Genomic DNA, 20,748 nt, shown 5'->3' with positions numbered 1-20,748 from the left:
CTAACATTTCAGTATACTTTCAGTTTAAATATCCATTTTCAGCATTACCTTCTACTGTGATTTTTGAACCACAATCTGTATGGTTCAACTTCTTCATAAATTAAACCTGTCCCTGTTAACTTTATTTTTAAGATATTCTATCCAAGTAGTCTTTTAATTTTTTCTTATCATTAAGTTTACATATTGAAATTTTAAGTATGGAGAAATATTTCATGAAAAGCCTGAAGTTTCTCAAGCTGTAAAATGGAAAGAAGTTTCTAAGAGGTTCATGTGGCTTTGGTCACAGGAAAAAGTGCAAAGCCTTGTTAAAGCACTCCATTTCTGAAATATGCAAAAAACACAATACTTGACCAGGTATAATCTCACTATTGCCAAATTTAGTGGATTTCTGTTTATGTATTATTTGCCCTCATGTCTACCACTCAACAGCATCAAATGCAAGTAGACATTCTCTCTTTCTTGAAGCTTCTTTTTCTCTTGTCTTCTTCTACACATTGACTTCTGGTGCCTTCTCATCTAAATAATCTCTAAATATTGGAGTGTTTCTGGCCTTGTCTATTCTCTGTCCTTACTGTCTTTCACCCAGTCCCATGGGTTTAAATATCCTGTTAATACTGTTGACTCTTAAAGTTTCCTGTCCTCGCCCTTGAACTCCAAATGCCTACTTGATATGTCAATTTCAGTGTCCAGTAGGCATTTCAATAGAAGGAATTCTTTTATTCCTTCCCTTGTATTTCCCAACATGTAAAGGCTATCACAGTTCTTCACACAAAAAAACAAGGATTCATCGTTTATTCTTCACTTTCCTTTATTCATGTGTGTCCTATTCATCAAGCTCCATAGGTTCAATAAAAAAAATATACCTCCATCTACCCACTCCTTTTCATCTCCAAGGAAGCATTTTTTCTTAACCTCTGCAGTAGTCTTTCCAAGTGAGCTCTTTGCTGTAATTCTTGCAACCCATTCTTCACATAGCCAATAGAGAAATCTTTTTTTTATTAAATAAATGTTATTTATTCATGACACACACACATACACACAGAGGCAGAGACATGGGCAGAGGGAGTAGAAGCAGGCTCGCTGCAAGGAGCCTGATGCAGGACTCGATCCAGGGGACCCCGGGATCATGTCCTGAGCTAAAGGCAGATGCTCAACCACTGAGCCACCTAGGCATCCCGTGAAATCTTTTAAAAATATAATTCTTTCAAGATGCCTAGGTATTTCAGGCTCAGTAGTTGAGGTCTGCCTTTGGCTCAGGTCATGATCTGTCCCACATTGGGCTCCCTGCAGGGAGCCTGCTTCTCCCTCTGCCTGTGTCTCTGCCTCTCTCTATGTCTCTCATGAATAAATAAAATCTTAAATATATATATATATATATATTATATATATATAATATATATATATATAATCCTTTCATTGACTTTCTATTGCACTTAGAATAAAGTCAAACTCATAACTATGGTCTAAAAGATCTTTATGACCTGGCATAATCTCATGTTTAACTGTTGCTTATTCATTCATTCAACAATTATTTACTGAGTACTTACAATGTGTTAGAGACTGAACTAGGCACTAGGGTCCCCATCACAGTAAACTGGCCTCTTTTTTGTTCCTAGAATACTCAGAATCGTTACATTTGCTGTTCCCTGTATTTGGCATGTTCTTTCCTTAGCTCTTTGCACAAATTTGTTCTTTATCATTTTTCAGATCTCAGCATAGATGTCATTTCCTCAGAGGCCTTTTTTTGATAAACTGATTTAAAATATCTAGTAATGGGCAGCCTGGGTGGCTCAGCGATTTAGCGCCTGCCTTCAGCCGAGGGCCTGATCCTGGAGACCTGGGATCGAGTCCCACATCAGGATCCCTGCATGGAGCTTGCTTCTCCCTCTGCCTGTGTCTCTGCCTCTTTCTCTCTCTGTGTGTCTCTCATAAATAAATCTTTAATAAAATAAAATATCTACTAACCTCTTTTCCATTATGTTATCCTATTTAATTTCTTCATAGCCCACTTCTCAGTCTTCTCTGCTTATTTATTTTCTGTTGTTCCCTCCCCTGTCTCGTTTGAATGTAAGCTCCTAGAAGATAGAGAAACCCTGTCTTTAATGGTATCCTCAGTGCCTAGAACATGTTTTCTGAAGGCCTAGAACAGAGCCTGGCACATATAATATCATAAATATTTTTAATAGATTAGTTTGATGGGGATGTGTTTAGGAAAAACTACCCAGAAATGGTAATGTTAAGTCTTAAAAAATAAGGGTTTGGTTATTTATACATGTATCATTGGACTGAACAATCACCATCAATGAAAGTATTTATTCTGGTCACACATTTACTCCTTGTTATGCATTATTAACATAGACTAAGAATAATCACTATAGGTGAAATAGCTTGATCTTAATGTTATTCAGGAAAACTTCCTTTGGGATAATTTGGAGGCTAGTATATTTGTCCTGTTATCAAACTTGCATTTTCTGTTCAGAGTTAAAAGCATAATAGAGGGGCACTTGGGTGGCTCAGTTGGTTAGGTGTCCAGCTCAGCTCATGTTCTCATGGTTGTGAAATTGAGTTCCACATTGGCTCAATGCTGTGTTTGCTTGAGCTTCTCTCTCTCTCCCTCTACCCCTCTTCCCACTCACCTGTGCTCACTCTCTCTCTCTCTCAATAAATAAATAAAATCTTAAATGCATAGTCAAATAAGGTTTAAGAGTACTGACAATAACTGAAATGAATCTTGGTAGTTATTAAAATTAACAATCAGATCTTTTAAGATATATTCACCACTCATTACCAAGCATTGTGTGTAGAACCTGGCTTACAAAAACATTTTGAAAAAATACATACACTGCATTTAAGATTGATGCCAACTGAGGAGACTAGAATTTTCCACCTTTCTCTCTCCAGGAAAAGTGAGCTTTTGTGCTTGGCTGTTCTGTCCTCATTTTCCATGTGTTGAATAGGAATTTTAAAAAAGATTTCATTTATTTATTCATGAGAGACACAGAGAGACAGAGAGGCAGAGATACAGGCAGAGGAAGAAGCAGGCTCCAGACAGGGAGCCCAATGTGGGACATGATCCTGGGGTCGCAGGATCACACCCTGAGCCGAAGGCAGATGCTCAACCACTGAACAACCCAGTCATCCCTTGAATAGAGAATGTTATACACAACCCAGGTCTTCTCTACTTAACCAAAACCTAGATTCCAGGCTCTGTCACTTTGATTAGAATCATATACATGTACAGTGTATCTCATATAAGGCTGTTGATATATCACAAAATCATATCTGATACAAATACAGCAAAATCATATGAGAATTAAATAATTCTGATGAATACAAAATGTCCAGCAGGGAAAAAAAATTTAGAAGAGCAGTCCAAAACTTAAAACATTTTTGAATGCTGAATTTATCCCATGAACTTCTTACATCCTTCATAATCTAAGTTGCAACAATTAATTGAGCCATGCTTCCTTATTCATCTTTTTATTTTAAACATCTGTGAGTGGCATTTTGGGTATTTTGAGGAATTCATTTGTAATATAATACATTTAATATTTTTGCAATTATCTACTGCTTATAGTAGTTACAGGACTAGCTAGGTAATAGTTCTGAATTTGGAAACAAGTCAGGGGAAACTTTTTAAAGATCATTGGATAGCTCTCTAGGAGTAGTTTGGAAACAAGAGTTCTGTTTATGGAGGAAAGAAGCCCTTCATTGCTCCTGTGGCTCCATGTAAAGAAATTATACCATAGCCTACCGCATTGCTACACCAGAAACTGTGAGGTCATGGCAGTGGCTCAGCTTACAGATGACTGTTTCCAGGAAGCCTTCCTTAGCCCCAGGCTGAGTTAGTGCTATTCCAATACTTATGAAAACAGAATCACATTGTAATCCTGTTACTTGTTGACTATGTGTTTTTTGAGCCCCAGGACTGTATCTTTCTTCCTCCGTCCACACAAAATAGTACAGTGTCTGATAGACATGTAGGTGCTCAGTACATATTTGAATGAGTAAATAATTTAATGAATATGGTATAATATGACATAACATGATATGAATATAGCTAGTGCAAATTAGAATAAATTCAAGTTCCAGGTACTTCCCCAAAGAGGAGCAATCAGGAGAGAGTTCAGGACTAATCAATTACTAGAAATTCATTCATTGGGAGATCAGAGTTAAGTGGTAAGAAATCTAGATTTAGAGGGAAACATTTGATGGAAAAATAATACAGAGAGGAAAAGCACATTATTTCCTTCTCAGAGAAACTCTTCTGTTGGTGAGGTGTAGAGGCATTGAGGTATGGAAGAGAAAACCAGGTAACAGGGCAGAATTAAGCAAATAAATACATTAAGAAGTAGAGATTCACATGCTTGTTTTAGAGTAAATCCAGAATAGTTTTTAAAGTGATAAATTTTATAAATATTTAGAAAAACATACTTTTTAATCACAATTTCTTGGAAATAATTTAAAATTAATTTTTCTTTACACTACCTTTACATGCAGAAGTTGGTTGTCAACTGCTATGAGCTGATTAAGATTCTCTAGTATTTCTAGGTCTCTTATGTCATCAATATTATTATTGCTGATATTCAATATAGAGAGGGATTTCTGTAAGAAAGGTAAATTAGCATTAGTAAATTAAATGCTATATATAGCAATCAGAAATCTTAATCTGTGAAAAGTTTAAGATTTATCAGTTCAGACTGTTTTGCTCTTTAGGCAAGAAAATTAAAAACCATGGAGATTTTGTTTCTATACCATACTTTTTTCAGACATGACTTTTAGGACTTTAGTAATTGTGATGTGACTTATTATTTTTGTCTAAAGTTCCTTCATAAGTCTGATTTTCCTCTTCCAGAATATAAAAAGAAATTAATAGAAAAAAAGAAGCCGGGACTCAAGAAGCAAAGAAAGAAAAAGTTGCCCCAACAAATGACAACACAGTGTAGAAAAATGCTTATCTTAATTTAAGCAAATTATCATTTTGTGTTAAATATCACTAAGATTTTACTTAATAGGAAGAAATTGTTTTTGTCTGTTTTCCTAAATAAGAAACATGACTAAGAATAAAAGATTATATGGTTTAATTTTTATCTTTATCTCTCTATATAGTTTTCTCTTGATAATCCATATGTTCAGAAGACACTTAAAATAATAATTAACAGAAGTATCAACATCAGCTGTTAGAACACAAATACACATAGAGCAGCGCTAAACTGAAGTCATCTTAAAATCTATGGCCCAGTGATCTCTACCAAGATTGAGTCTACCCACCAAAGCATTCATATAGCCAACCTTTATTTTTTTTAAATATTTTTTAAATCTTTATTTATTTATGATAGTCACAGAGAGAGAGAGAGGGAGGCAGAGACACAGGCAGAGGGAGAAGCAGGCTCCATGCACCGGGAGCCTGACGTGGGATTCGATTCCGGGTCTCCAGGATCGCGCCCTGGGCCAAAGGCGGGCGCTAAACCGCTGCGCCACCCAGGGATCCCTATAGCCAACCTTTAGAGAAAATCCTTCCTGATACTTTTTAGGACTGTAAATACAACTTAAAAAATTATGCCTTGTATTTAGAATTTTGGAATCTGCTTGAATATGTGCAAAAACTAAGCAAACAAAAATGTTTTTTCTGGCATTTGTAATAAAACTGGTCATCCCCACAGAGGAATCAATCTTTTTGGGTCAGTTGGGGTGAGCTGAGACACAGTTGATTCTATAGGGAGGATAGGGATAGGGTTGGATAGAAATCAGATCACTTCTTTCTTTTTTAAAAATATTTTACTTGGGGATCCCTGGGTGGCGCAGTGGTTTGGCGCCTGCCTTTGGCCCAGGGCGCGATCCTGGGGACCCGGGATCGAGTCCCACGTCGGGCTCCTGGTGCGTGGAGCCTGCTTCTCCCTCTGCCTGTGTCTCTGCCTCTCTCTGTCTCTCTCTATCATAAATAAATAACAATTAAAAAAAATATTTTACTTGATGTATTCATGAGAGAGAAGCACAGACACCGGCAGAGGGAGAAGCTGGCTCCATGCAGGAGGCCCAAAGTGGGACTTGATCCCGACACTCTGGAATCACACCCTGAGCCAAAGGCAGATGCTAAACCACTGCTAAACCACTGAGCACCCAGGTGTCCCAGATCACTTCTTTCTTTTCCAATTTAAAGCACTATTTTTCATTTTTTATAAATTTGGTTCACAAACCTTATATTGCCCTCTGTTTCTGGGCCCTCTAAAAGAAAGCCAATGAAATCTATAAACACATGGGGATCCCTGGGTGGCTCAGCGGTTTAGCGCCTGCCTTTGACCCAGGGTGCGATCCTGGATTCCCGGGATCGAGTCCTGCATCGGGCCCCCGGCATGGAGCCTGCTTCTCCCTCCTCCTGTGTCTGTCTGTCTGTCTCTCTCTCTCTCTCTCTCTCTCTCTAGGTCTATCATAAATCAATCAATCAATCAATCTAAAAAAAATCTATAAACACAACAACCATGTTCCCTTTACATCTCTTGCCCCAGAATTGAAGGTAGCAGTTTCCTAACAAATCCCATTTTGAGAATTAGCAAAAGCTTCCATTGCGCCCTCTGGCTTCTCAACTAATTGTGACACCTCCACAATGTATATGGGTGTCAGGTCACATAGCTGCTGCTTCTGATGAGGCAGACCATATATAGTGCAACGTACTACCAAATCAGAATCCGGCGAGAAAACAATTTATCACCATCATGGTTCTCTAGATTGTTTAAAATTTGCCAAATTATTGTGCATTATTTTTTCCTTAGGCTTTTTCCTAAAATTTTAAATTTCGAATCATGATAATCACCAAGGTGGAAATTATGAATGTATTGACATCTGGATTAGAACTTAATAAGGACATAACCTTTTCACATCCTTCTTTTGATCCTTTTGATACCCTGGAGGCAGGCATTATTATTCCCACTTTATAGCTGCTGAGTCTCTGTGAAATTATGTGAGAAAAATTAGTTTTTAAAAAAAGATTTATTTATTTATTCATGAGAGACACAGACTAAGAGAGAGAGGCAGAGACATAGGCAGAGGGAGAAGCAGGCTTCTCGCAGGGAGCCTGATGCGGAACTCGATTCCTGATCCCAGGATCACAACCGGAGCAGAAGGCAGGCGCCCAACCACTGAGCCACCCAGGCATCCCTAGTTTCAATCCTCAAATAAATTCTCACCTGGCCATATAAACATACAGGGTATGTATAATGTTCAAATATACCTTTGCTACCTTCTTGTTCCATTAAACTATTAATCACTATATTCTTTGTCAGAATACTCAAAAGTGACCTTACTGCCAGAGAATGAAGAGTTCTTGGATCAAACAGAAGCTTTTCTCCAAGGGGAAGCCTCTGACTCTCAACATGAAGCTCTCTTAATCCTTCTACTCCTTCCAAACCTTCTATAACAGCAATGTAATTGCCTCCCAGATACCTACAAAATATAAAGCAATTTTAAATAGACATTTTGAGAACATCATGGTCTGTAAACATGATAAAAACATAACAATCACTGAGCCAAGTGAAAATTATATATGTGGAAATATGCAGAATCTTCTCACTGTAATGAATCAATGAGAGGTTTATTTATATGATTCTCTCAATTTAGTCTAAGAAATATGTTTATTTTTTTTAAAGTGAGAGAAGTGGAATAGTCTTTATTAAATGATCTACCAGTACTCCTTTTACATGTTAGGGTGAAGAATTATCTGGGTAGTAGGTTTTTGTTTTTTTTTTTTAAAGATTTTGTTTATTTATTTGAGAGAGCACAAGTGAGGGCAAGAGGGGCAAAGAGAGAGGGAGAAGCAGACTCCCCACTGAGTGTAGAGCCCAACATGGGGCTCAAACCCAGGACCCTGAAATCATCACATAAACTGAAGGCAGATACTTAATTGACTGAGCTACCCAGGCGCCCCCCAGGTGGTGGGTTTAAAAATGCAAAATTATGGGGCCTAACAGTGGAGATTTTCATTTGGCTACCTAGGTTAGAGCCCAGCAGTATGCATTTTTATTTTTTTATTTTTTTAAAGATTTATTTATTTTTACTTATGATAGACACACACAGAGAGAGAAAGAGGCAGAGACACAGGAGGAGGGAGAAGCAGGCTCCATGCCGGGAGCCCGACGCGGGACTCGATCCCGGGACTTGATCCCGGGACTTGATCCCGGGACACTGGAGACTCCAGGATCGCGCCCCGAGCCACCCAGGGATCCCCAGCAGTCTGCATTTTTAATAAGCATTTTCTATCCCACTCTATTCCCATTCTGAGGTTCTTGGCTCACTTTTTGAGAAGCACTCCTAATTCTTCCAATCAGGGAAAATTGAATATACCAGACTTGATTTTTGAGTTAAAATCATTATAGGCAGTAAATACCTTTTTACAATCAAATCTAAAGTAACATTATCGACTCTAGGATCCTGCCCCTTTGAGATGTGTAATTCTGAAAGGAGAACTCATCTGGTTTCCACGGAAACCTTTTTTTACCAGTTGAGTCTTTAAAGATACTTTAGGTATTCTTATAATTGATTAAGACAACTCACCCTCCTGCTAAAGAAAAGTATATCATGCTTAATGAAACAAATCGCCAAGTATTATATTAGTAACAGTTTATTTTGTACTAATACTATAAGAATAAAAATTGAGGCCTGTTCCATAAAGCTGCAGATAATGGAAAGGCCCACATGCAAAAATATTCCTGTAATGATGACAATTATGATACTTAAAAACAAAAGCACTTACAGTTTTTCCAGTTTCTTTAATGACGTGAGGTTCTCTATGCATGAAATACAGTTGTTTTGTAGGTACAGGTGGGTCAGATTTGTAGCATAATTCAAGTTAGTCAATTGACTAATACGGTTATCATACAAATATAAAACAGTAAGATTTTTGCAAGGAGAGAGGTCTTCCTAAAAGGAAAACAAAAACAGGTCATACCTGATTTCTCCTGAACACTTAGAAATTTATTTTATTTTTTTATTATTATTTTTAAAGATTTATTTATTCATGAGAGACACACACACAGAGAGAGAGAGAGAGAGAGAGAGAGGCAGAGACACAGAGGGAGAAGCAGGCTCCCCATAGGGAGCCGATGCGGGGACTTGATCCTAGACCCCAGGATCATGCCCCAAGCCAAGGGCAGCGCCCAATTGCTGAGCCACCCAGGCATCCCAGAAGTTTATTTTTAAGAAAGTTTTTCTCTTAATCATTCTGCAAATTTCCTTAAGTTTAATATAAAAGGAACAATATTTCTCTGTTCTTAGCACAGTCAAAAGACTAGAATGATTATAAAAACAGTTCTAGGTTTTAGTATTCTGTAACTATACCAATAAAATTGTATTTGTTAAGATTTTCCTAGCACAAGCAGTTTTCCTTGGAAGCAATTAGATTCCTCTAGAAGTTGAAGCATTTAACAAATTATTGCTTCAACATTATAAATCAGGTCTTTTTTTTTTTTTTTAAGATTTTATTTATTTGAGAGTGAGTGAGAGAAGGAGCCAGGGTTGGGGGAGAGGGGAGGAAGGGAAGGGTAGATGGAGAGAGAGCAGCAGACTCCCCACCCCAAAAGCCCTCCAACAACTTGGGCCAATCCCAGGACCCTGGGATCATGATCTTAGCCTAAGGCAGATGCTTAACTGACTGAGCCAAGTTTAAGGCAGATGCTTAACTGACTGAGCCACTCAGGCACTCCTATAAATCAGGTCTTAATCTTTCTGTAGGATTAGAAGTAAACTATTGTTTCTAATACTGAAAATGGGAAGCTATTATATAGATAATCAAGGGCAATAGATTATTAACTATGATAATGCTGTTAAAGGAATACCGTTTAACTGTTTATCCTTTAGTTTCTTTAGACCTCAAAATGAGAACAGTACATTCAATATGACCCACTATTGAAAAATTATATGAATACATGCCTAGAAAAAAGATTGAAAGGACATCATCTACACATTAATAGTGATAATACACATTATCACTCTGCATGATAGGATTATAAGTCAGTTTCTTTTTATATATATATTTCATAAAAATGCACATTAGTTACTTTTGAGATAAGAAAATAATTAAAGGTATTTTTTAAAGTTTGCCATTTCCTATGTGGTGGTAGAGTCAGCCTAGAGTTAAGTAGGCAAGAGGTAAAGTGAAGTTATGCTCAAAAATATCTCAGTTTGGGGTGCCTGGCTGGCTCAGTTGGTAGAGCATGAAATTCTTGGTCTTGGGGTTGTAAGTTCAAGCCCTACATTGGGCATAGAGATTACTTTAAAAAAATAAAATCTTAAAAACTATCTTAGTTTTTATTAACAAGATTTTAAAAAATATAACCACATCTTGGGAATTTTCAGTTTACAGGCTATTCTTATCTTAGTGTGAATTTTTTTTTAGAGAGTACAGGTATGTGTGATAGGGTAAGGGGAGAAACAGAAGGAGAGGGAGAGAGAATCCCAAGCAGGCTTCATGCCCAGTGTGGAGCCTGATGACATAGGGCTTGATCTCATGACCCATGAGACGACGACCTGAGCTGAAACTAGAGTGGGACACTTAACCAACAGAACCACCCAAGCATCCCCTTCGTATGAAGGGCCCTTCGTATGAAGGGCCCTTGTTGGCCCTTGAACAACATGGATTTGAACTGCATGGTCTACTTATACATGAATTCTTTTTTGATAAATACTGTACAGTATTGTAATGTATTTTCCTTATGATTTTTTTAAAGATCTTATTTATTTATTCATGAGAGACACAGAGAGAGGCAGAGACATAGGCAGAGGGAGAATCAGGCTCCCTGCAGGACTTGATCCCAAGACCCCAGGATCACAACCCAAGCCAAAGGCAGACATCAATCACTGAGCCACCCAGGTGCCCCTCCTTATGATTTTCTTAATAACACTTTCTTTTCTTTAGCTTACTTGATTATAATAATATAGTATATAATATATTATAGTACAATTTATGTGTTGACTTTATATTATCAAGACTTCTGGCCAATTGTGTTGGGTGGTAGGATGTTGGGGAGTGTGGGGGTGTTGGTGTCTCTAACCCCCATATTTTTCTAGGGCTAACTATACTTTAACTAGTTTGCTTTCTGCCTAAAAAAGATCATCTACACCGAAGGAGCACTGATTGTTAGGAGACAAAAGAACATTAAATGGAGGCTCTCTGTAGAGGGCAAGTCTGTAATGGTATGATGAAATAGTTTCCTGGGCAATTGGATTAATGGGGAGAAGGATCACTAAGAAACTGTAAAGAAATACAGAATAGGAATTTGGTAGAGTCTCTGAAAAAAAAAGTCTTAATGGACAACTGTGCCACGGACTTTGGTATTTCTTTAATTCATTTTGATAAACATTTATTAAGCACTTAACATGGGTTAGGTGTTGTGTTGGATGGGGGATTTAGAGTGATGTGAACAAAACAGACATCATCTCTGCCCTCATATACCTTGTGTTTCTGAGGACATTTCTTGCATTTATAGTCTTTAGCATTTTATTATAGACAAAGGACACTAATACAAATGGCCTAAAAGGGATATTGCTCCTTTTAAATTAAGTTTTCCAAATTAAAGCCAAGAATTTGCTTAACACAGAGAAAATATAGTGTCAGAGTATATCTAACTAAACATAATCTTGTCTTGTATAAATGACCTACATATATATAATCAGTTAAATTATGAGTGAAAAAGATTTCACTGTTAAAGTTTTGAAATATGGTATTCCCATAGTTAATTCTTACTATCTTATTTTAAAAACCCTCATAATCCAAGGATCTGGAATTATACAAAAGTGTTATCTTTGTCCAACATATGCTTTCAAATCTAGTTTGCGGGGGATCCCTGGGTGGCGCAGCGGTTTGGCGCCTGCCTTTGGCCCAGGGCGCGATCCTGGAGACCTAGGATCGAATCCCACGTCGGGCTCCCGGTGCTTGGAGCCTGTTTCTCCCTCTGCCTATGTCTCTGCCTCTCTCTCTCTCTCTGTGTGACTATCATAAATAAGTAAAAATTAAAAAAAAAATTCTTTCAAATCTAGTTTGCTACACTAGAGAATACTTCAGGGGAACATATATATTTCGCACATGTATTCAATAATCACAATGGTATATTTTATAGACTTAATTTTCATAATTTTAACATCAAAAGCAGGAAATTAAAATGAAAACACAATATACTAATCAAAATATAGTTTAAAAGTATTTTCCAATTTGACTGTTCAAAATATAGTTAATAAGAAGGTATTTTCTGAGACTAATTTTTAAACTTCATATTGCTAATTATTTAAAAATAGGAAATAATTTCAGAATCCTTACAATTGCATCTATATTTTTGTCTGAAAAATTTATATGAGTTATTTTCTTCAGGTATCGTGAAGTGGTTTCTTCTTTTCGGGGTTTAAGATTGCTATTTTTGGCAATTAGATCCAAGGTTAGTCGAACCATGGTTTCTATAAATCAAACTCTCAGCAATAGTTCTGTTCTGATACCATATCAAAAGCAGGTTTAGGCATTGTTTTATGCCCAACTTTCTAAAAAGAAAAGAAAAAAAAGAAGTATTATGTACATGCAATTTAGGAAAAATTATTTTGACTTTTTAGATTTCTTATATAAAACTATTTGATAATCTACTTCAGAGACATTTTTAAGGCACTTAGATATTTGCTAAGTTTATAGACTTAATTAAGTCTATAACCATAAAAGTCTAACCATAAAAAGATTTAAAACACCAAAATTAATTAAATATGTAATGTTCATTCACTTCTACTTACAAATCTTTTCCTCTCACTAATATTGAGTTATTACTGTGGGCATCTTTTAAAGGATTTTTTTCTCTTGAGGAGTATCATCTGAGGTTTTCATGAAGAAACTAAGGCCTGGAGATTTGTATCAAACTACTCAAGGTAGTGGCAGTTGAGAATGAGATCAGATCTTCTGGCTCCTTTTTCCATAGTACCCATATTGATCATATTTTCTAAACCCTCAAATAAGAACATATTGTATGAAAACCTTAAGTATGTATGTAGAACAATGGTACAAAAATATTTGAAAATGGAACTGGCGTTGAAATTTTGTTATGTTACAACTGTAATCCACAAAGAGGCAATATAATACAGTGGTTTTCAGTCCAGACTGGTTCAAATTTTGGCTCCATTGCCCTTGGTTAGGCAGTCTTGGGCATGGTATTATCAGTTTCTTTTTTTAACCTGTATCCCCCCCCATTCATAATACAGACCAGGCAAAGAGCCTGGGCTGAGGTGTATTTGGTGTGTTTACTCTGGTTTCTCTTTCTGATCAGTCAGTATAAGAACACAGCCTTATAAGCTGGAAAGTACCAGGAACCTATGTTCCCTCTTTTTCTTATACAATTAGCATAATAATGGTACCTACTTCCAAGGGATATTGTGAAGATTACATGAGATAATCATGTTTAGGATATTCTACATGGTGCTTGGTACATAGGCCAATAAATGTTTGCTATTACCATTATTATTTTACTGTTTTGTTCACAGAAAGGTGAATACTGTTTACTTCACAGTTTTATCTGGAATACATTAGGACTATTAAATAGGGGGAATATACTATTAATAAAATTAATTAATAAAATATTGCTTTATGTAAGAGATCCAGATGTGGTCCATACATTAAAAAAAATCTTTTCCAATCATCCAGGAAGTATAGCTATTTAAGTGATAAATGTCTGTTTTATAAAATTTATTGTATTTTTAAAGTATAGTTTAAAATTGAGCATTACTTTTCTAAAGTATCTGGAATTTTGCCACCAAACACTTCAATTTGTGTCATATTCTGGACATGAACTCAATGCTTAGTAGGAAAAATGAATTTAGTATTTGTGTCATATTCTGGACATGAACTCAATGCTTAGGAGGAAAAATGAATTTAGTAAAAGATAGATTCAATTTGCATTCTCATGCATTGAGATAGAACTACCCAAGCTACATTATATAAAAAGCTCACAATAAAATATTTGAAGATATGGAATGTATCCTTAGATAGTCCAGAGTGCAAAATGTAATCTATAGAATAAAATTATTAAATCTTTGTAGACTTTTGGCATTTTCATGAATTCATTTACAACAAAAATGTAAAATTATTGTTTACAGATCAAATTTCAAACATGACGATAATATTCTGAACAAAGTTTCTAATTAAGTAAAAGTAATATTGCCTTAAATTTCATGATGAAAATGTAAGGAATAGCCGGGACACCTGCACCCTGATGTTTATAGCAGCAATGTCCACAATAGCCAAATTGTGGAAGGAGCCTCGGTATCCATCGAAAGATGAATGGATAAAGAAGATGTGGTATATGTATACAATGGAATATTACTCAGCCATTAGAAATGACAAATACCCACTATTTGCTTTGACGTGGATGGAACTGGAGGGTATTATGCTGAGTGAAATAAGTCAATCGGAGAAGGACAAACATTATATGGTCTCATTCATTTGGGGAATATAAAAAATAGTGAAAGGGAATAAAGGGGAAAGGAGAAAAAATAAGTGGGAAATATCAGAAATGGAGACAGAACATGTGAGACTCCTAACTCTGGGAAACCAACAAGGGGTGGTAGAAAGGGAAGTGGGCAAGGGGTGAGGGTGACTGGGTGACGGGCACTGAGGGGGGCACTTGACGGGATGAGCACTGAGTGTTACTCTATATGTGGGCAAATTGAACACCAATAAAAAGTAAATTAAAAAAAGAAAGTGTAAGGAATAACACCACACTCATGGACCTACAGGCCACCTTAAAATATAAAACATAAATACATTTGGAACACTTCTATATCTTTCTCCCTATTCTCTTATTTTTAGAGTTTAGAGTTAGATGTCTCTATTCATGTCTTTATACTTTTATTACAAATGTATGTATAGCTAAACAATATATAGTTCTTTTTAAAATATATTTTTACAGTCATAAATGTTACTATTCTGATTCCAACTTTCTTTTTGCTTAAAGTTTTGTTTGTGAGAATCATCAGAGTTGATGTGTATAGCTCTAGAATATTTGTATTGCTATGTAGCATTCTATTGTAGGGAATTTATTTCTTCTGATGATAGATCTTTGGGTGTTGTTTTTTTCTTTTGCAGTGTTGCTTTTATGATTCTTATATACATGTCATTTTTAGCTGATGTGCAAGAGTTTCTTTAGGGTTTAAAACTAGAAGTGGCTATTTCTGGGCTGCACATTATCAACTTTATTCAATTGCCAAATTGTTTTCTAAAGGAATTTTACCAGTGCAGCTAAGAACATTCCTATTGTATTACAGTGCAGGCGACTCCAGTGTCAGCAGTTGATAATGGCTTTTTGCCAATCTGATGGGTGTGAAGTGATATCTCATACTGTTTTTGTTTTTCCTCAGATCTTTATATATATGAAAATAAAACCAAAAGGGGATTTGAAGATAGCAAGATCAGTAGTTTCATCTCCTCCCTGTGTTTAATTTGCATTCTATAATTCCTAGAGATTGAGAGTTTTTTCCTGTTTATCACCATTGGAGTTCCTTTTCTATTAATTGTGGTTTCTTATATTTTACCGATTTTTCATTATGGGTTATGTTTTTATAAGTAATTTTTAGATACACTTGTATTTTTATCAGATACTGATATTTCGCTGATTATATATGTAGCAGATATCTATTCCCCAATTATAGTTTGTCTTTTCTCCTTTTTTTTTTAGTTTGTGTTTAATGGCATCTTCTAAAAAAACAGAAGCTATATATTTTTAATGTCAAATGTATTGGGTTTTTTTTGTTCATATTTTATGCTTTCTTTGTAAACATGTTTAGGTTTTGCTTTGCAGTTTTGTCTGCATTGCTGTGATCAGAGGCAGCAGTCGGTGGTCCGAGGACAGATCCTTGATATTTGGTGGCTAGTGTGTTTTTTGCCCATTTTGGCTTCTGCAAGCTGTTTGTAAGGTGCTCCAGAAACCCCTGCATGGCTTCCTGCTACAGGGTTGGGTGTAGGGAATAGATAGTTGCTGTACAGCTGAAATTGACCAAAATTTATTGATATTCATTGTCTAAGTCTTCCCCTGGAAGTTGTAAGCCTTCAGTAGACTCCAGGTTCCAAAATATTTACACCAGAGTCTGTCAGTGCAGTTGTTGTCTAGGTGGAGAAACAAGATGCTTCCTACTGTGCCATATTCCCAGAATCCTCTCCTCCTTAACTCTTTCATATATATTTTAAAATCAACTTGCCATGTTCCATGAAAAATCCTGTCAGGATTTTATTAGGAATTACATTGAATTCTTTTTAAAGATTCTATTTATTCACGAGACACACACACAGAGGCAGAGAAACAGGCAGAAGGAGAAGCAGGTTCCACCTGGGAAGCCTGATGCGGGACTCCATCCCAGGATCCCAGGATCAGGCCCTGCGCCAAAGGCAGACGCTCAATGGCTGAGCCACCCAGGCGACCCGGTATTGTACTGAATTTGTAAACAATTTGTGAAGCGCTAACACATCTCTAATATTGAGTCTTCCTTTCCATCACTATGGTATGCCTCTCTGTTTTACGAGTGCTTCTTTAATGATTTTCAATAGTTTTATAATTTTCTTACAAAGCCATGCGTATTTTTTTTGTCATTTTTAGCGATCATATATTTTTGTTGATATTGCAAGTGACATTCTTTTAGGAATCACATTATCTGGAGCTAGTGTATAGAAATGCAATGTTTAAAAATATTTGAAATATTTAAAATATTTTGAAACATGATTTATTTAGATCCTAGTTTAAAATTTTACTCTGGAAATTTCAAATATCATTTTTACATTGATAACTGTGGTGAAAATGCACATCTTAAAGTGGTTAAACCCCCAGAATTTCTTTCTTACAGCTGAGGCAGGAAACTGCTAAACAGGTGGCCAAATAGGAGCAACCCTGTACTAAAAAGAGGGTGGGAGACAGGAGTCACAAATTATTTATTCTCCCTTCTCCCCCTCCCCAAAGACTTTAGAAGACACAGCCATTTCAAAAGTTCTCACAGAAAATAGCTCTGGTCCTTTGATTTATATACAGGGCTATATTTATTCTTCCTCCATCTCTCATTCCTTTTTTCCTTCTCTCCTGCTCCCCTGCGATTACAGTCCCCCCAAAAGTGTTATCATATGAGACTTTGCTTCCGGCTCTCTTTTCTAAGCTGGGCTAAAACAGGTAAATTTTGGATCATCTGAATCCTCATGAATGACTAAGGTATAAATGGATTTTGTCTCTAGGTTCCAGTATACAAACTGGTGTTTGTACAGAAATAAATTTAATTCTCTCAGATAATTAGAAAAGTAAAGGGGCAAATGTGGTATATAAATGAAATGTTTATTAAACCAAGGGAAGGCCAATGGACCTCATCAACAAGCTATAGGAAAACTGTCCAGGGGCTTGAATAAGGGAAGGAAGATAACTGAATCAACCCATAACACACTTCACTCAAAAAAATCTGCATTGTATTAGTCAAATCCACAAGAGAGGATTTAGTTTCATCAAAACACCACCATTCATCTTGTTAATGTAACATGAATTTAAACGTTATTGGTATTCTTGTTTGTTTTAGGGATACTATAAGCTTCAGATAGTTAAACTGAACCTAGTTTGGATTTGGACACATTTTGGAACATTATAATAAAAATAATTATGTCAACACTAGTGGGGTGTTTTTGCTTTTCTTTTAAAAGAGGTTCATTATTTTCTAGAGTTTGAGAAACAGCTTTTTCATAATTTTTCACTCCTAGATACCTGTTGTCTCGGGGTTCCTCCTGCCTAGGATATCTCTCTTCTCTCTCTCTCCGGATTGCCGGGGGGGGGGGGGGGGGGGGGGGGGGGGGGGACGGGGACGGACGGGACAGAGAGCTGCTTTACAGGCGCTCTGGGAATCCATTTTAATGGACCCTTTGGCTTAATTAATCTCTTTGTGCTCCCACAAGTTACAGGTAACCGATGATTCCGAATTTAGTTTGTATATTTCCCTTAGCGAGCCCCAAGCTCACTGGCTTCCCAGTGCACTAAATCGCCGGGTTGGCTCTCAGGCTTTCACCTTTTCAAACTCAGATCTGTACTCAGAGATCCGGCTCCCTCAGCCCGGCGGCCACCTCTGCACCCGCGTCTCCCTCCTCTATAGCTGTTTCCCAACCTTGCCTGATTCTAGCTATTTGTTTCAAACACAAAAGCTTCCAGACTGATTTTCTGGAAATTCTAGATGCCTCCGAGATAAGGCTTCGTTAGGGATTTTCATTTTAACCATTGACCCAGCCAAGTCTTACTGGCAGGCAGGCTCGTTTGAGAAACGTGGCTCTGGGGCTTCCTCAGCGCCCCCACTTCTCCCCTGAAGGCACCTCACCACTTTCTGAAGGAGCGGAGTCTGGAAGTCAAGTTTCTTCAGTGCCAGGTTCCTCAGCGGCGCGGTGCGGTTGCCAGGCGACCAGACGCTCTTGCTGGGGACAGGGTTTCCGGGAAATCTCGCGATGTCTCCGGAAGCGCCCAACGCTGTTGGCGGGGCGGGTCGCTCTGTGACGCGAGCGGCCGGAGGCTGAAGGCTGCTGGACGGGGTCCGGGCGGGGCCGGTTGGCTCGGTGAGGCCGCGAGGCATCGGTCATGTTGGCGGTTACGTGAACCAACCGTAGCCAAAGCAATTTTCGGTAGGCTACAATTTCCCCCTACCGGATTATCGTCCTTCTGTCAGCTTTGAACTAACCCTGACCTTTTCCCAGTAACAGACCAGGTAATTGTCGGAACCGTAGTACAGCCCATCCTCCACACTTTCCTCAGATAAAGTCTGCAGTCCTTAGGGTGGCGTTCCAGTTCGTTCTTGACCAGCTTCACTGCTTGCTTCTTGCTCTCCAGTGTTCCAGTCTGACACTTGCCCCCATATGCCCTACTTTAAAAGAAATTTCCCTTCACATCGCCCTTCAAGGTAGCAATAGGACACGCTTTTGAATTTCAAGGACCCAGCTTGGAGTTAGCACATCCTTTCTGATGAGTCTTTTCTGCCCCTCCAAACAACGAAGATATTTTAAATGATTTAACGTAGTACTTAACACGTTGTGGTACTTAATCTGTGTTACCCAGTGTCTCCCATAAGATGGTAAATTCTTTGAGGGGCAAGGATTATGTCTTTAATTTCTCTGTTCCAGGGACCTAGCAAAGTGCCTTGTACATCAGCAGTCACTCCATTAATGTCTGAAAAATGAATAATTTATAAATGAAGAAGCACAATAGAACAAGGAACTGATATTTACAGTGGATATGGTAAATTGAGCCGTCTGAATGTAAGCGATGCAAGCTGGAAAACAGTCACAGCGGTGATCTTGGTGGGAGAGGGTGAGGGGTGGGTGTGGGCCGCCGTGGGAGGCTGTGTTTGCCCTTCTTGAGCTAAGAAGCATCAGAGTAGAAGACTGTTAAGAGTTGCAAGGCGACTTAGAGCCCATGCGACAGTCTAGTTTGTCGTTTTGCAAATAAGAAAAGTTCCAGGCCTGGAGGAAGGCAAAAAATATGCCGAAGGTCACATCTGAGGTGCCAGAGAGGGAATTTACCCTTGTGCTCCTGATTTCAAGCTCAAGTTCCTTAGACAACACTGACTGTTAGAGTAAGAGAAGCCTGGGAGGAAAGGTAGGGGAATACAGACAGATGAACCCTTACCCCATTCTGAACATTGTTGCTGAAGTCCAGTTGTGAGAGAATATTGGCCTGGATTAGGTTGAATGCAAAGGAAGGGGCAAGGAATGAACACATTTAGGAGGCATCTTGAAACATGATTTAATAAAGATTGATAGGATAAAAGAGGAAGAAGTTGAAGATAATTTCTGGCTGTTAGCTAGAGTAAAGGAATGATACTACAGAAAGAAGAGGGGTGGCAAGTAATCTGAGGGGAAGTGGATGAGTTTGGTTTATACATATTAAGTATGAAGGGAGATAGGTTTAATAGTTTCCAGAATAGAAGTAATCACTGAGACCATGCGGTCATAAATGGTAGTGAGGGAGAAAGTAGGAAAACAGAAATAGGAAGTCAGTAATTGTGCCAACTACTTTTGATGGACGAGAGAAGCAGAGCTGGTTAACATGTCAGAGACAAGGGACCCCTGGGTGGCTCAGCAGTTTAGTGCCTGCCTTTGGCCCAGGTGGTGATCCTGGAGTCCCGGGATTGAGTCCCGCATCGGGCTCCTTGCATGGAGCCTGCTTCTCCCTCTGCTTGTGTCTCTGCCTCTCTTTGTGTGTTTCTCTCATGAATAAATAAATAAAATCTTTAAAAAAAAAAAAAACATTTCAGAGACAGAGTCATCAGAAGTGAAATTTATTATGAGAACACAATTCAGTGATTCAGAAATTAATAATTTAGATTCAGATACTAGGGAAGAATTTGAAGAGGAGGGGTTCTAAAAGAATAAAAAGTTTTAGAAGGACACATATATCATTATAAAAAACAATGTGGGGATGCCTGGGTGGCTCAGCAGTTTAGCGCCTGCCTTGGGCCCAGGGTGTGATCCTGGAGTCCTGGGATTGAGTCCCATATCAGGCTCCCTGCATGGAGCCTGCTTCTCTCTCTGCCTATGTCTCTGCCTCTCTCTTTCTGTGCCTCTGATGAATAAATAAATGAAATCTTTAAAAAAATAAAAAAGTGTGATCTCATTTGTGGTAAAATTATATACAATATACACGAATATCTAAAAGGCTATATATTTACATCTATGATGTATAGATTTAGATGTAGATCTATACAGATCTGTACCTCTATACCAAAAAATGTAAT

At 37.7% G+C, this 20,748-nt stretch overlaps 1 protein-coding gene and 1 non-coding gene across 2 annotated transcripts in view; both read right to left on the bottom strand.

Annotated features, from left to right (window-relative positions):
* The window catches only part of PPP1R42 (protein phosphatase 1 regulatory subunit 42), a 47,810-nt gene extending 35,377 nt beyond the window's left edge, over positions 1-12,433 (bottom strand). The window contains 4 exon segments of the mRNA XM_055318193.1: positions 4,489-4,605; positions 7,302-7,440; positions 8,747-8,913; positions 12,305-12,433. Of these exon segments, the coding sequence (XP_055174168.1) occupies positions 4,489-4,605; positions 7,302-7,440; positions 8,747-8,913; positions 12,305-12,433 (552 nt within the window).
* A 763-nt stretch (positions 12,434-13,196) lies between these two features.
* On the bottom strand, positions 13,197-13,332 carry LOC129505445 (small nucleolar RNA SNORA51). The gene has a single exon (XR_008663538.1). It is a non-coding gene; the product is annotated as a small nucleolar RNA SNORA51 (small nucleolar RNA).
* Positions 13,333-20,748: the final 7,416 nt, after the last annotated feature.

The sequence above is a fragment of the Nyctereutes procyonoides genome, unplaced genomic scaffold (genome assembly GCF_905146905.1).
Source record: "Nyctereutes procyonoides isolate TBG_1078 unplaced genomic scaffold, NYPRO_anot_genome, whole genome shotgun sequence".
Lineage (NCBI taxonomy): Eukaryota > Metazoa > Chordata > Mammalia > Carnivora > Canidae > Nyctereutes > Nyctereutes procyonoides.
The sequence above is the reverse complement of the archived record's forward strand: the minus strand, read 5'-3'. Positions and strand labels throughout refer to the sequence as shown.